Raw genomic sequence first — 13,564 nt, 5'->3', positions numbered from 1 at the left:
ATGTCCAACTCTTTGTGACCCTATGGACTGTAACCTGCCAGGCTCCTTTGTCCATAGGATTCTCCAAGCAAGAATACTGGAGTGGGTTGCCATGCTGGAGATCTTCCCCACCCAGGTATTGAACCCATTGCTTACATTGACAGGCAGGTTCTTTACCTCTAGTGCCACCTGGGAAACCCTGTAAAATCTTTAAAGTTCTTTTAAAAGTGTATGATAATATTATTTAGAGATAATAACATTTCTCCTTAGAATTATTTTCTTTTATTTTTTAGTGAATTCAAAGTAATGAACACTATAGAAAGTCATCCTTCTCAGATAAAGCCAATGAAATTTTGGAAATAGATTTTCATTAAACATTCTATGCTGGCTCTGTTTTTTGATGTTTGACACATATGTAAGTTGCTTGAAATGGGTCGATATTTATGGAAAGTATTAGGGAAAGTAAGTGTTGGAGACCTTACATAGAGGCACAGTTATAGATTTAATGGTTAAAATGAACAATAGCGATTATTTACCTTTATCTAAATCCTGCTATGTGCCATTTTCTAGATTTGAGGACAGATTCAGAGACATTTGGTAACTTGTCTAAAATCAGCTAACAAGCTAAGGACTGAGATTTAGTTTTGGGACTTTGATTCTAAGATTTTTCACCTGCAGTGGTATCTTATATCTAAAAGTTATGTTTAAGTATTTAAAAATGGAAAATATAAATTGACCTATACCACCAAAATAAGTTTGTAATTAATAATGACATAAAAGTTATTGAGGGTGTTCCTCATAGCTCAGTTGGTAAAGAATCTGCCTGCCAATGCAGGAGACTCAGGTTTGATTTTCAGGTGGCTCAGCTGGTAAAGTATCTGCCTGCAAAGTGGGAGATCAGGGTTCGATCCCTGGGTCAGGAAGATCCCCTGGAGAAGGGAATGGCAACCCACTCCAGTATTCTTGCCTGGAGAATTCCATGGACAGAGGAGCCTGGCAGGCTACACTCCATGGAGTTGCAAGAGTCGCACACGACTTAGTGACTAAACCATCACCAGAACATGTTAGCTAGCATCCTTCGTGGGGCCTGTGAACTTCCTCCTGGATCACTTTTCTCCCAGAGATCTGCAGATATTTACATGGCTCATGGTTACATGCATCTTCTGATATTTCCATAGCTCACTGCCTCACTTTCCTCAAGACTTTCCAGCTTCCCAGGTGCTAGCAGTAAAGAACCTGCCTACTAACGTAGAAGATGTAAGAGGCGTGAGTTCGATCCCTGGGTTGGGAAGATCCTCTGAAGGAGGGCATGGCAACTCACTCCAGTATTCTTGCTTGGAGAATCCCATGAACAGAAGAGGCTGGCGGGCTACAGTCCATAGCGTCTGAAAGAGGCGGATACGACTGAAGCGACTTAGCACGCAAAGATTATTTAGTAGCGGTGTTAATATAAAGGTATTCTCAGTACGGCCACTAGAGGTCAGCACTTAGCTGCTTTATGTGGTATAACAAATTCTGCATTTTAGTGGTATTATTTTTTTTGCCAGGTTATATTCAGGTGATAAATATTACTGTGGCATATTGCAGACCTAATATAGTTAATAGATTAAACGCATTTTAGTAGCTGTCACTATGTCAGTGTAATAAAACTTTCTAAAAAGTACTTCCTTTTTTAAAAGTTTCCTTTGCTTTTCTCTTAAATCAGAGATTCAATCTTTTATAATACCAGCTTGTTTTTCCTGTAAAACATATTCAAAATCTATGTTTATAATTTATAGACATATCAAATTTATGAACATTAGCAAACAATTCATAATTTGTTCAGGGCATGCTCTGTTCTTAATTTCTTTTAAAATATATAGTAAATTACAGGTTTTGCAAAGATCTATGGAGCACTATATTACATACAATATTTCCAGCATAACTATGAAGCTGCCTAATTGATACTTTTCTTGCTTCTACAAGACCAGGGGTTTATGGAAGGCAGATAACTTATTCTGTTTTTAATCCCAGCTCCTACCCCAGTATTTCTCCAAGAGTAAATACGTGGTAAATGTTTGTTGACTGAATGTCTGTTAAGAGGCACAAAAATAGTGAATCCACTGGGAGTAAGAGTCCTGATATCTTCTCTGAAGCTTTAGCCATTGGCAAATTATTAAACTTTGAACCATAACTTATTTGTCTTTGTAAAAGGGTATGATAAAAAACCACCTTATTGGGTTGCCAAGGCATTACATTAAATATGTGTAAAGTTTCTGTCGCATCATGAATCATAGGTATAGCCATTATCATTCTCAGCAATGATCACTAACAATTATTACCAGTAATATGGTAGTGGTAGTAAAGGTAGAAGCATGTAGTGGGTCTGGCCAAGTCTGGGGCTGTATTTAGGACGGGAGTTTTTCTTTCTGCTGTGCCAACATAGTGAGATTGTACAGTTAGGACTTTAAGGTTGCTGTTTGGGCATTTTAAACCATCTTCTTTTTTCTTTTTTTTTCATCTTGTGACTAGAGAACACCAACCAGAGATTGCAAGTCAGGGTAGATCTGATTCAGTGTCCATCAGTGAACATCTGATCCTGGTCATTGTTGCCTCCAGCATTTAAGAGCATCAGTCATATGCACCATTATTTTCTGCTTCTGAATGGTCCATAGATTTCCTTATATCTTTTATTTTTTGCTTTATTGAAATTTATTTATTTTTAATTGGAGGATAATTGTTTTACAATATTGTGTTTGTTTCTGCCAAATATCAGCATGAATCAACCATAGGTAAATGAATATCCCCTCCCCCTGGTATCTTTTATTTGTGCACATGTTATTTCTTCCTTAAAGAGATTGTATATCACCCATATGTCAGTATGATCTTCAGGTAACTGTCTCAATAAAGGCTGTCTGTAGGCCCTATGAGAAATATTTAGCATTGTAGCCTAAACAAAATTCTGAACTTGCATCCTACTTTTGCAATATTTTAAGTTTTGGCTTCTCTTTCACATCCTGGCTACAGGATCAGAGTTCTGGGCCTTACTTTCTTGAGTGTGTGCTAACTGTGTGGGTGCAAAAATTCATTAAGTGTAATTACAAGGATTCTTTCTGTACCTACCCATCTACCAGCACATACTGTATATAAGATTTCAAACTAGTTCCCCTAGGCATAAAAGACTGACTAAATTATTCAAGATCTGTTGGGAGTTAATTTTTTTAATAGGGGTGATATGTAGATGAAAATAATGACAATGTAGAGCAATGTTAAATATGCTCTATAAGACCTTTTTCCTCAAAGTGTGGTCTAGGGACTGGCATTACCTGGCGGTCATTGGAAATGCAGAATCTCAGACCTTACTGCAGAACTACTGAAGCAGTATCAGTATTTTGCCAAGATCTCAGGCAATATGTTTACGTATTCAAGTATGATAGCACTTGGAAGGCAGAAGGCTTTAGGGAATGCAGATATCACTTCCACCAGTTGGGGACCCAGAATTTCATGGAGGAAGGCGCCTTGAGGGAGACAAAGGAGTTTAATGGTGGAGCTGGGATTAGGAGGAGGCTGTCCTGGGCAAAGGTAGAAAGGAGAGGAAAGATGGGTTTTTTGGAGTTGTCAGATTTCTAAGGTACAACATTAGTGCAAAGGAGTAAGCCATTTGGGACGTGGGGGTACTTCGGATCAGAGTGCCAGACTAGGGTGTAGAGTTTTTAAGATTGTACCTGTGACCAAAGGAATATTTTCATATATGTGAATGACACAGTCCAGAGGTGGAGAGGAGCTTCCTGGTTCTTTCGTCTTATTACCTATAAGGATCAGAGCTGTCCTTTAGGAAGAGAAATATAATGTGCCTCTGAGAGATGGTTTATGACTAGACCCGGAGATTACAGAAATAGCATGGTATAACCTCAACAAAAAGCAGGGTAGAGAGATGCTCACCAGTCCCCAGCTGTTCCAGTCATTCCAGCTGAGATGCAGACATGTCAGTGAAGAAGCCCGATGAGGCTTCACATGACTCCAACCCCTGGTGCTGACTGCAACAACATGAGAGACCCAAGGGAGAACCGCCCCGCTGAGCACAGTCAACCCACAGAACCGTGAGCCACAAAGGTTGGGGGTGGTTACCGAGCAGCAGCAGAAAACTGCGATGGGAAGCGATGGTGACATCTCCCTTTTAGGACTGTCACAAAGGTTAAAGAAGATTTTTATTTGCTAAATCCTTAGCCCACAGCCTGGAATAAAACAAGCCTTCAATGTGTGTGTGTGTGTATTTATTAGGTATATACATATAGCATAAAAGGAAATAGCATGGTGGCAGAGTGGAGTGAAGATTAGAGAGGTTGCAGAAACAGAATCAAGGGGAGGCAGTGTTTGGTATACAGGCAGGAAGAGAAAGGTAATAGGCAGAATGATTGCACTGCTGATGACACCGGTAGCAACAGAAGGAGTAGCAGTTCATCCAGAGAGAAGTCATTTGGTTTCTTGACATGCTGCTTGAGATGCTAACAGAACACAAGCTAGAAGACTTGTGCAGCCTTTATTCAGAAAGGAATATTGTAAACTTCTGAGAGAAGTCAGAGATGGAAGCAAAGCATTGGGACTTCTCTGCGGCCAGCCATGGTGAAGCTAGTGTTGTGGTTAAGACCCAAGGCAAGACTACCTAAGGAGCGAAGGGACTCGGAACCTCCCGGTGAATGGGGAATATCAAGAGTCTGTTTCCTGAGCACTTGGTTCTCACTGTGTGGAAATGCACTCTGAGGGCCGCTTTCCTCCTTTCTTGACTGTGATGTTGTTGAAAGAGCAGCATTCCTTATAGACATTAGAGTGTTTCTCAGTGGCATAGGAAATAATTTCTAAAATACGGCTGCTACCCACGAGCGCATATAGTTTTACTGCATTGAATAGGCCATAGCTAAAAAAAAACCTCAAAAACTTTCTCTCCAATTTGGATTTATCTACTGTATTTTAAATTTTCTTCCATTGTCTATGTAGAGGTCTTTCTCCATAATATTTTATAATGGTGATTTTCAAACATACAATATGGTTAAAAGACTTTTTAAATAGCACTTCACAGCAGTCGCCTAGATTCTAACAATATTTTTATTACAATTACTTTAACGTACACTTCTCTTTTTACCCATGCTATGTAGAAGTTTTTGTAAAAATGTAGTGTGATTGTAATATAAAATTTTTGTACTTTTTCAGTAAATATTAAAACAAAAATATTTCCTCACAATATTGCAAAGTTATAAACATTGTTTAAAATTACTTCAAAATAGTTCATTTAATTTATTTCATCATACTAAAGGTGACTTCATGATCCTGTGTCTTATTAAATAAAAAATTGATTCTGTATCTTAGGTTTTTTTTAAAACAAAATATTAATGCTAAATTCCTTTCTATTTTTAAGATTTTTTAAAAAAGTATAGATTCTCTTATGTGAAGGAAATGAAGATACTGTGTTGAAGAGATATCTGTACCCTGTGTTTGTAGAAGCATTATTCACACCAGTCTAAGAAAATAGACTTAGCAAATAACCTAAGTACCTTATGGGCAGGTGAATGAAGAAGTTGAGATATATATACAATGGAATATTCAGCCATAGAAAGGAAATCCTGCCATTTGTGACAAAATGGATGAGACTTGACATGCTAAGTGAAATAAGTCAAAGAAAGAAAAACACTATATGATCTCACTTATATGTGGAATCTGAAGACAAAACCAAACACCAAAAACTAAGCTCATGGAAAAAGATCAGATTTGCGGCCACCAGAGGTGGAGGGTAAGAGGAGGGAGAATTGGCTTAGGGTAGTTAAAAGATACAAGCTTTGAGTTGTAAGATAAGTAAGTACTAGGAATGCACACTTGCCGACTATAGTTAACACTGCCCTAGGGTGTTTATGAAAGTTAAGAGGGTAAACCCTAAGAGTTCTCATTGCAAGGGAAAAAACACTTTTTGGTATCTGTGTGAGATGATGGATGTTCACTAAACTTACTGTGGTAATCATTTCATGATGTAAATAAGTGAAATCGTTATGCTGGGTACCTTAAACCTGTACAGGAATGTATGTCAATTTTATCTTAATAAAACTGGAAGAAAACATACAGATTCTCGGAAGTGGAAATAGTAATAATATATCAAAGGATGTGAACATTTTAAAAGATAGATACTTGTTGTCAAATTGTTTTTCAAAAGCCAAATTTATTAATACCAAGTTCCACACCAGTATATTTGAGTGTTTGCTTCACTATATCCTGGCCAGCCTTGGCGTACATTGAAAATAACATAAAAGTTTCAAGAAACTTGGCAGGGCCCTTGGGTTGGAATAGATCTGCCTGCAGCTGGACCTCCTTCGCTTTTGAAGTGTGTATTTCTAGGCTAATGGTAAATGGAGAAGCTTTGGGGTCATGGTTGAAGCCTGGGGCAAGGTGAGAGATGGGGGGATGATGAAGGGAAGAGATTCAATTTTACCTCACTTTTTATTGCTTAAAATATTTTTTGAGGCAATCTCAAAACTTATAGAAATGTTATACAGTACAAAATTTTTTTTCTCTTGAACCATTTGAGAATAAATTAACAATATACTATTGCCCCCAAATACCTTAGTGTGTATTTCCTATAAACAAAGATATTCTTCTGTCTAACCCTAAAATAACCATCCAAATCATGAAATTAACATTGGTATATTACTAACATCTAATCATGTCCTGTTTTTGTTTCACCAAGTGCCTTAATATCCATTACAGCAAAAGAGCATGTTCAAAATCCTGTGTTATTTTTCCTTGTGTCAATTTGAAACAGTTTCCCAGCCTTGATTTTTATGACCTTCACACTTTTGAGGGGGTACAAGTCAGTTATTTTGTAGAATGTGCCTCAGTTTTGCATTATTTTTTCGTAATAGCATTCAGGTTGCACCTCTGGCAGAAATATCACAAACGTGGTGCTGTGTTCTTTGCATTATATTTTACCTGCAGGCACAGGACTTTGACTTGTTCTGTTTATGATGTTATGTTGATGACTTCTTTAGGTTGTATCTGCTAAGCTTCTCCACTGTAAAGTTATCCTCTTCATAATAAGTATTTGGTGAGGACATATTTTGAAGCTATGTAAATATCCTGTTCCTTGTGAATCAACCAACCAACCTTTCATCCATTTGTCAATCAACCAATCATTTCATTATGGATTTTTGGTTTCCTGTTTGTCCCTCATTGGTCAATGGGAATTCTTCCACCCTGATATCTGTGTCTTTTCACATGTTCCCACCATTTTTTGGGAGCCATTACTTTCGGAGGAGATATTCTTGGTTCATATTGTACTTTGCCTACTCCAGCCCTGGAATCAGCCTTTTGTCTGAGGAACTCTGATTCTTTTTAATGGAGAGTGATATTTAACAACCAAGATCTGGGTGTTTTGTCTGCTCATTACTATTGGGATGTTGCTTCTCCCAGGCCCTCCCAGTGGATTGGGGAATGTGTGTGTTCATGTCTTTACCTCTGTAGTTTTTCATCTGTCTCTAAAAATACATATTTTACTGATCCCTACAATTCTAATTTAGCAGGGTTCATTCTAGTTTTCTCCTTTTTCCTATTAATCTTTCTCTGATAGTGACAAAACTTAGTTCCCATTATTCAATGTTTATATGCTTATGTGATCCGTGCCCATGTATATAACCAATCTCTCATCAGTGTGGCTGCTGTCTTCCTCTCCCCTCCCCCATGCCCCCTTTACCCCCCTGGACTCCACCCTATGCCAGGCTGTCCAGCCAAGAGGAAGGCCTTCTTACTTAATTAGGACTTTGACCCTTGCCCCAGGTCGCCGCATCCACATCCCACTTCTGCTCTGATTATGGTGCTCCTCTATGGGCCACATCTCCCCGCTTCCCCCTAGCCGACCCATGTTAGTACTGAAATGTTTGAGATGAGGAACAGTTCTTAAATGTCCTTAAGAGACCTAGTGGATTTTAACTGGAAGGACCAACCTCTTGGCTCATTCATAGAAATCATACAACTTTTGGTTTGTTTAACCTTAACCTGAGGACTGCCCTGGTGGTACAGCAGATAAGAATCCGCCTGCCCATGCTGGGGACACGAGTGTGATCTCCGGTCTGGAAAGATTCCACATGCCATGGAGCAACTGAGCCCATGAGCCATACTTTCGGAGCCTGCATGCTGCCGCTACTGAAACGCGTGTGCCCAGAGCCTGTGCTCTGTAACAAGAGAAGCCAGTGCAATGAGAAGCCTGCTCACCACGATGAAGAGCAGCCCCTGCTTACACAACCAGAGAAAGTCTGTGTGCAGCAGTACCAGCACAACCATATATATAAATATATGTATACATATATAAATATTAACCTGGGGGAAAAAAGAGGCTGGGCTTTGCTGTTTCCCTTCACCCAGCAGTTTTTCACCGAAGTCCCAGATCGCATCCACACTGTCTCTTCTGGTAGCTAGTGCTTTAGAGGAATGACAAAAAGCCAGCTGAGTCTTACGGGGTCCCCGCCAGGTGGGGCAAGTCTCATGGGAATGTTTACTCCTGAAGATGCTGGTTTCCCAGACATAAAATATGTCCAGGCAACTCATTAGAAAAACAGAACAAGGGCAGCATCTTCACTTTCTAACCCAAACTGGAAATGGACTCAAAAAGAGCTACCTCAATTCCATGAGTAGACAGATTCCCCCTGTCCTCTCTAGCTTGATTGCTCCATTACAAGCTGTTATTCTTTGTCTTTTTTTCATAGTTGCCGGTGGGGGACTGGCAGAGGGGACAGAAAGAGCTAGTGACTATGGGGAGGTGGGGACGGGTGTACTCCGGGTTTCCTGTCTGAGTTGCCCACAGGGTTGCTTTCAGGAACTCTTGCTCCACCCAGAGGAACACCAGCAGTTCCTACCTGACGGACTTCAGGACAGAGGAGAGGTCAGGGGTAGGAGCTGCAAACCTGGGTGCAGAAGGTAGGTGGTTTAAAACGTCTTTGCTAACTTGATATGTGATGATAGCATCTTATTTTTTTGTGTGTGCTAGAAGTATGTATATATGTATCTGTGTAACTTTTAGAAAATGCTTTTCCTGTTGCCCCTTTTCTCAGTCCTCTGATGCTGTTTCATGTATCATTAATTTTTAAAAATTATTTTTGATAGCTACTACAATGTTTGAAGCTGGAAAGGACAAAAGTAACCCAGATGAATTTGCTGTGGCACTTGATGAAACTCTTGGAGACTTTGCGTTCCCAGATGAATTTGTGTTTGATGTTTGGGGAGTCATTGGTGATGCCAAACAAGAATGATTATGATGTGAATGATCGACTCTGGAAGAATGAACCATTGTTCCTTAAGAGAAAAGTAAGATCTGCCTTCAGACACTGTTATGGACTCTGGCTTGGTTTTATGTGTATGAATACATTCTTCTGAAATATAGTCTTGATTTTGGGGCACTTTTTTAATGCAGTTGTATATGTAGCATGCTTAAGATAAATTACCTCAAATGTAACCAATTTTAATATTCATTCAAAAGCTTTTTAAAAGTTAGTTTTAGAGAGTATTTCTAGATAGATTATTTTGTTTCCCATTGACAGCTGTGTTTTGTTTTTCACATAAAAGTTGATTGCAGTAGCTTTGTAGTTCTTTTGCAAGGTCTTAATGCAGTAAAAACTAGGATTGCAGTATAGTTTGCCTCATAGCATCTTCATTTTGTTATAATAGTTTGAACAGGATGGGTTCAGAACATGAAATGTGAATTATGCCTACTAGATGTCTAGTAACATATATTTTTTAAACCTGCTGAGTTAGGGGAGGAAGATTCCTACAGCTTATTAAAGTCTAGGGCCTACTTTCTGTCTTTGTTAAAACAAGGATTGATTAACTTTTATTTTTTGCTTCTTTGTAATTGCTTTCTTGATTCTTAAACTTGTTGAAATCTATTGTGTTGTATATGTGTTTGCATGTGTAGAAGAAGGCGAAAAAGAGGAAGATAGCTTAGAAAACACTAATGTTTGATTTTTTTTAGCAGTTCTTACAACACTTTCTTTTCCACTCATACCTATTCTTATGTTACCCTTTATAAGCATTCCAGAGAAAGTTTTTTATAGTCTTTGTAGAACTTTTCTTTTGAAAGATGTTTACTCAGAAAATAGCTATGTTTGAGGATATTTTTGGGGGTGGTTAAAGAGCAAAACTTTTAAGCCTCCTAAACTTTAAAGGAGATACTATCAGAATAGATTTCCCCCAAGTGAAAATGCAGGAGGAAGGGATAGTTGAGAAAAATATATTATTCTATTACTTTGGAGTTCTAATGCACTCTCTCTAAAACCTTACATTATTGAGAAAATTGAGGGTAAATGACTGTCTTATCACTGTTTCTTGACATTTTACAGATGTAAGGGAGATGGAAATGAATGGTTTCAACAAAGAGCATTTAATAAGGCAGAGCATGGTGTGACCAAGCATTTTTCTAAAGTGTTAGATGGAAAATGCTGCATGCTGCCATAGTAATCGGAAATAATAACCTGTGTGAGGTATATTCTAGGAAATCAGAAGTAGTTCCCTTTTCATGCTGGGTTAATGCTTACATAACTTGTTTTCTGGTGTAACTTCAGTTTTACTGCCTTCCACCCTCTTTTTCACATACATTTAATTCTTTGAAGCTTGATATTCTTCATCTCATTGATCTGAAACCTTCACAGAAACTGTCATTAACATGTAACAAAAATAGTTTAGAGGAAGTGGATTGTCTTATTGCCCTTGCCCATCATTTGGAAATAGGATCCAGCCTAGGCTGTAGTCTGGTGAAACAGATCACCAGCCCAGGTGGGATGCATGAGACAAGTGCTCCGGCCTGGTGCACTGGGAAGACCCAGAGGAATCGGGTGGAGAGGGAGGTGGGAGGGGGGATCGGGATTGGGAATACATGTAAATCCATGGCTGATTCATATCAATGTATGACAAACCCACTGGAAAAAAATAATAATAATAATAAAAAAAATAAATAAATAAAAATAAAATAAAAAAAAAGAGCTGATATTTTTAGGGATAGGAAAGTTATTGGATGACTTAGGAGGCTCACAGAAATATTTCAGTTTAAACAAAACATAAATTTTTTGGCACTTGATGTTAGATTTGAGATGGTGAAGCATTGTTTATTATTGATGCTGTCTGGTTCTCTTTCCCTTTTGGGTATGGATGAATGCTGACACTTGGTGCAAATTCCCTGTGATTTATGGAATCTCATATTTACAAAGTGGTTGTCCTTGCCATGATCTCTCTAGAATTTTGATGTGTAAGGTACTGACAATCATGTACAATTGCAACTGTAACTTGCTTGTTAATGTTAGATGAGCATTTATCATTAAGGGTCTTAGCTGAGCACAGGTGCTTTCCTAGAAATAGATTTTTGCCTTGAAATGTTCTCTCTCATGTCTACTGCTAAACTGATAACAAGGTCAGTTTCTTTATGTCATTTTGTTCTCTTACCTGAAAATATATCTCTTTTTGTGCCTTTGGTAAAATTCCCAGTGCATTAAAAAAACAAATTTTCGGGTCTCACAGTCTACAAGATGGGGCTACCCTTCTACTGCTACAATGACACAGGCATTTTTTAAACTGGGCCATGTTTCTGGGAACTGCTAAACATTTTCAGGACTCTGTTGTTTTTTCTCAAAGAACTTTTTTTTCCTAGTAGGGATGATTGTTTTATTCTTTTTAAAATGTTGATTCTTGTTTTATTTATTTATTTTATTCTTGTTTTCCTTTCACACAAAACAGCACCTTTCAGTGACCACTAAGAGCTCACTCTGTTTTTTTTTTTTTTTTGTGGAGAAAATTCAAAGGATGTTTGAACACTGGGTTCTTGAACATAGCTTGGCTCTGATCAGGTCTACACATTCTGATGATTACAAATGAGTACATTTTGGGTTTCTGTGATGTTTCAGCAACACAGTTATATAATTATACCATGTGAAACTCTTTAAGAATTCAATTATAAAAGATTTAATCAGTTAACCTCTTTTTGGAGCTGCTGTAGCCAATAGTCTAATATGACAGATATTTAGCTAAATAGAGATAATTTTTCCAAATAATGTTTAATTTGCAGTATTCCGCCACACCTTAAACAAGTAGACATTTTCCAAGTGAGGCACACTTTGTTTAGCTCCATGTTGTTGCTAGACCTCCATCAAGTCCAGAGAGAGCCCTCCTGTTTCCTTCAGTTATCATTGCCTCCCTAGCATAGTAGCAAAATGAATTTCATCTGCAAATGGTGTTTTCAAAATAATGGTTCTTCTAATAGGGCATAATTATCCACCAAAGATTTAAAAGAATGATCATATGATTACCCTTTCACTCTGTGATACAGCTGAAAAATATGGATACTAATAGTATGCTGTGATTCTTGAGGAAGTAATAGATTAAAAGGACAGGTGAGTATTTTACTCAAGCTGTGAGTGAGTAAAGAGCAGATGCTATTCAACTCACAGTCCCAAGTATTAGTGCTCTGTGTAAAATGCACTTTTATTATCTTCTTGACACAGGTTGAAAGCGCTATCAGAGTAATTTATTATGATTATAAAATGTTTCTAAGATTGTGAAGTGTACCAATGGCACGGCCTGTCCCTACCTGTTACCTGAAAACCTAGTTCCAAGAAATGACTCAGGGTTATTATCTGCTAGAAGGGCAAGCAAAAGTTGAATATGACATTCTTTATTTCTTTGGAGGCATTACATCTCCATGACACTTATGTACAGTCATAAATATTTTCAAGCTACAGAAAAAATTAAATTAAAAAAATTCTGAAGGATAGTTTTAAGTAAACATTTTATATTTTGAACTGTTTGTGCCACACATACAGCATTGACTATATACAGGTAAAATATTCTATTTTTTCAAAAAGAAATGTTTTTTCTCTTTTATAAAAATCATATCTTATACTTTAAGATGTATTTTTGAGATTGAACTTGGAAATCTATTAATATGTGAAATTAAAAATTATATTTGATATTGTTTAAAAACAGTATTTACTGTATTTCTACTTACAATGTATAAAATTTCATGTATTGATCAAAAATAAATTATTTGTAAAGCTAACATTATATTTCTTATATTTAAAATAGAAATCCTCAAATAAAAAACTTTTAATGAAAAAAAGTGATGAGTGTTTTTATGATGAAAACAAAAATTTTGGGTTTTAAATGTCAGACTCTTTAGTTTTGTCCAAATAAATGGTGGGAATAACACATGTGATTGTCGAGGCCTTTGTGTTTTTAGCATGTGTGGTGCTGTGTTTTAGTTGTGCAGTCGTGTCCGACTCTTTGCGACCCCATGGACTGTAGCCCACCAGGCTTGTATGTCCCTGGGGATTCTCCAGGGAAGAATACTGGAGTGGGTTGCCAAGCCCTCCTCCAGGGGATCTTCCCAACCCAGGGATTGAACCAGGGTCTTCTGCATGGCAGGCGGATTCTTTACCATCTGAGCCACCAGGGAATCTCAAGAATACTGGAGTAGGTAGCGGGGCTCTTTGCCAGGGGATCTTTCCAACCCAGGGATTGAACTGGAGTCTACTGCATTGAAGGTGGATTCTTTACCAGCTGAGTTACCAGGGAACCTGACCGCTACCCA

General features: G+C 37.9%; 1 protein-coding gene across 1 annotated transcript in view; it reads left to right on the top strand.

Annotated features, from left to right (window-relative positions):
- GIPC2 (GIPC PDZ domain containing family member 2) overlaps positions 1–9,823 on the top strand; it is a 101,438-nt gene extending 91,615 nt beyond the window's left edge. The window contains exon 6 of the mRNA XM_043460887.1: positions 9,097–9,823. Coding sequence (XP_043316822.1) covers positions 9,097–9,242 — 146 coding nt within the window. The 3' untranslated portion in view covers positions 9,243–9,823. The remainder of the gene's footprint in view (positions 1–9,096) is intronic.
- The last annotated feature ends 3,741 nt before the right edge of the window (positions 9,824–13,564 follow it).

The sequence above is a fragment of the Cervus canadensis genome, chromosome 2 (assembly GCF_019320065.1).
Source record: "Cervus canadensis isolate Bull #8, Minnesota chromosome 2, ASM1932006v1, whole genome shotgun sequence".
Taxonomy (NCBI): Eukaryota; Metazoa; Chordata; class Mammalia; order Artiodactyla; family Cervidae; genus Cervus; species Cervus canadensis.
This window is presented reverse-complemented; position numbering and strand designations above follow the sequence as displayed.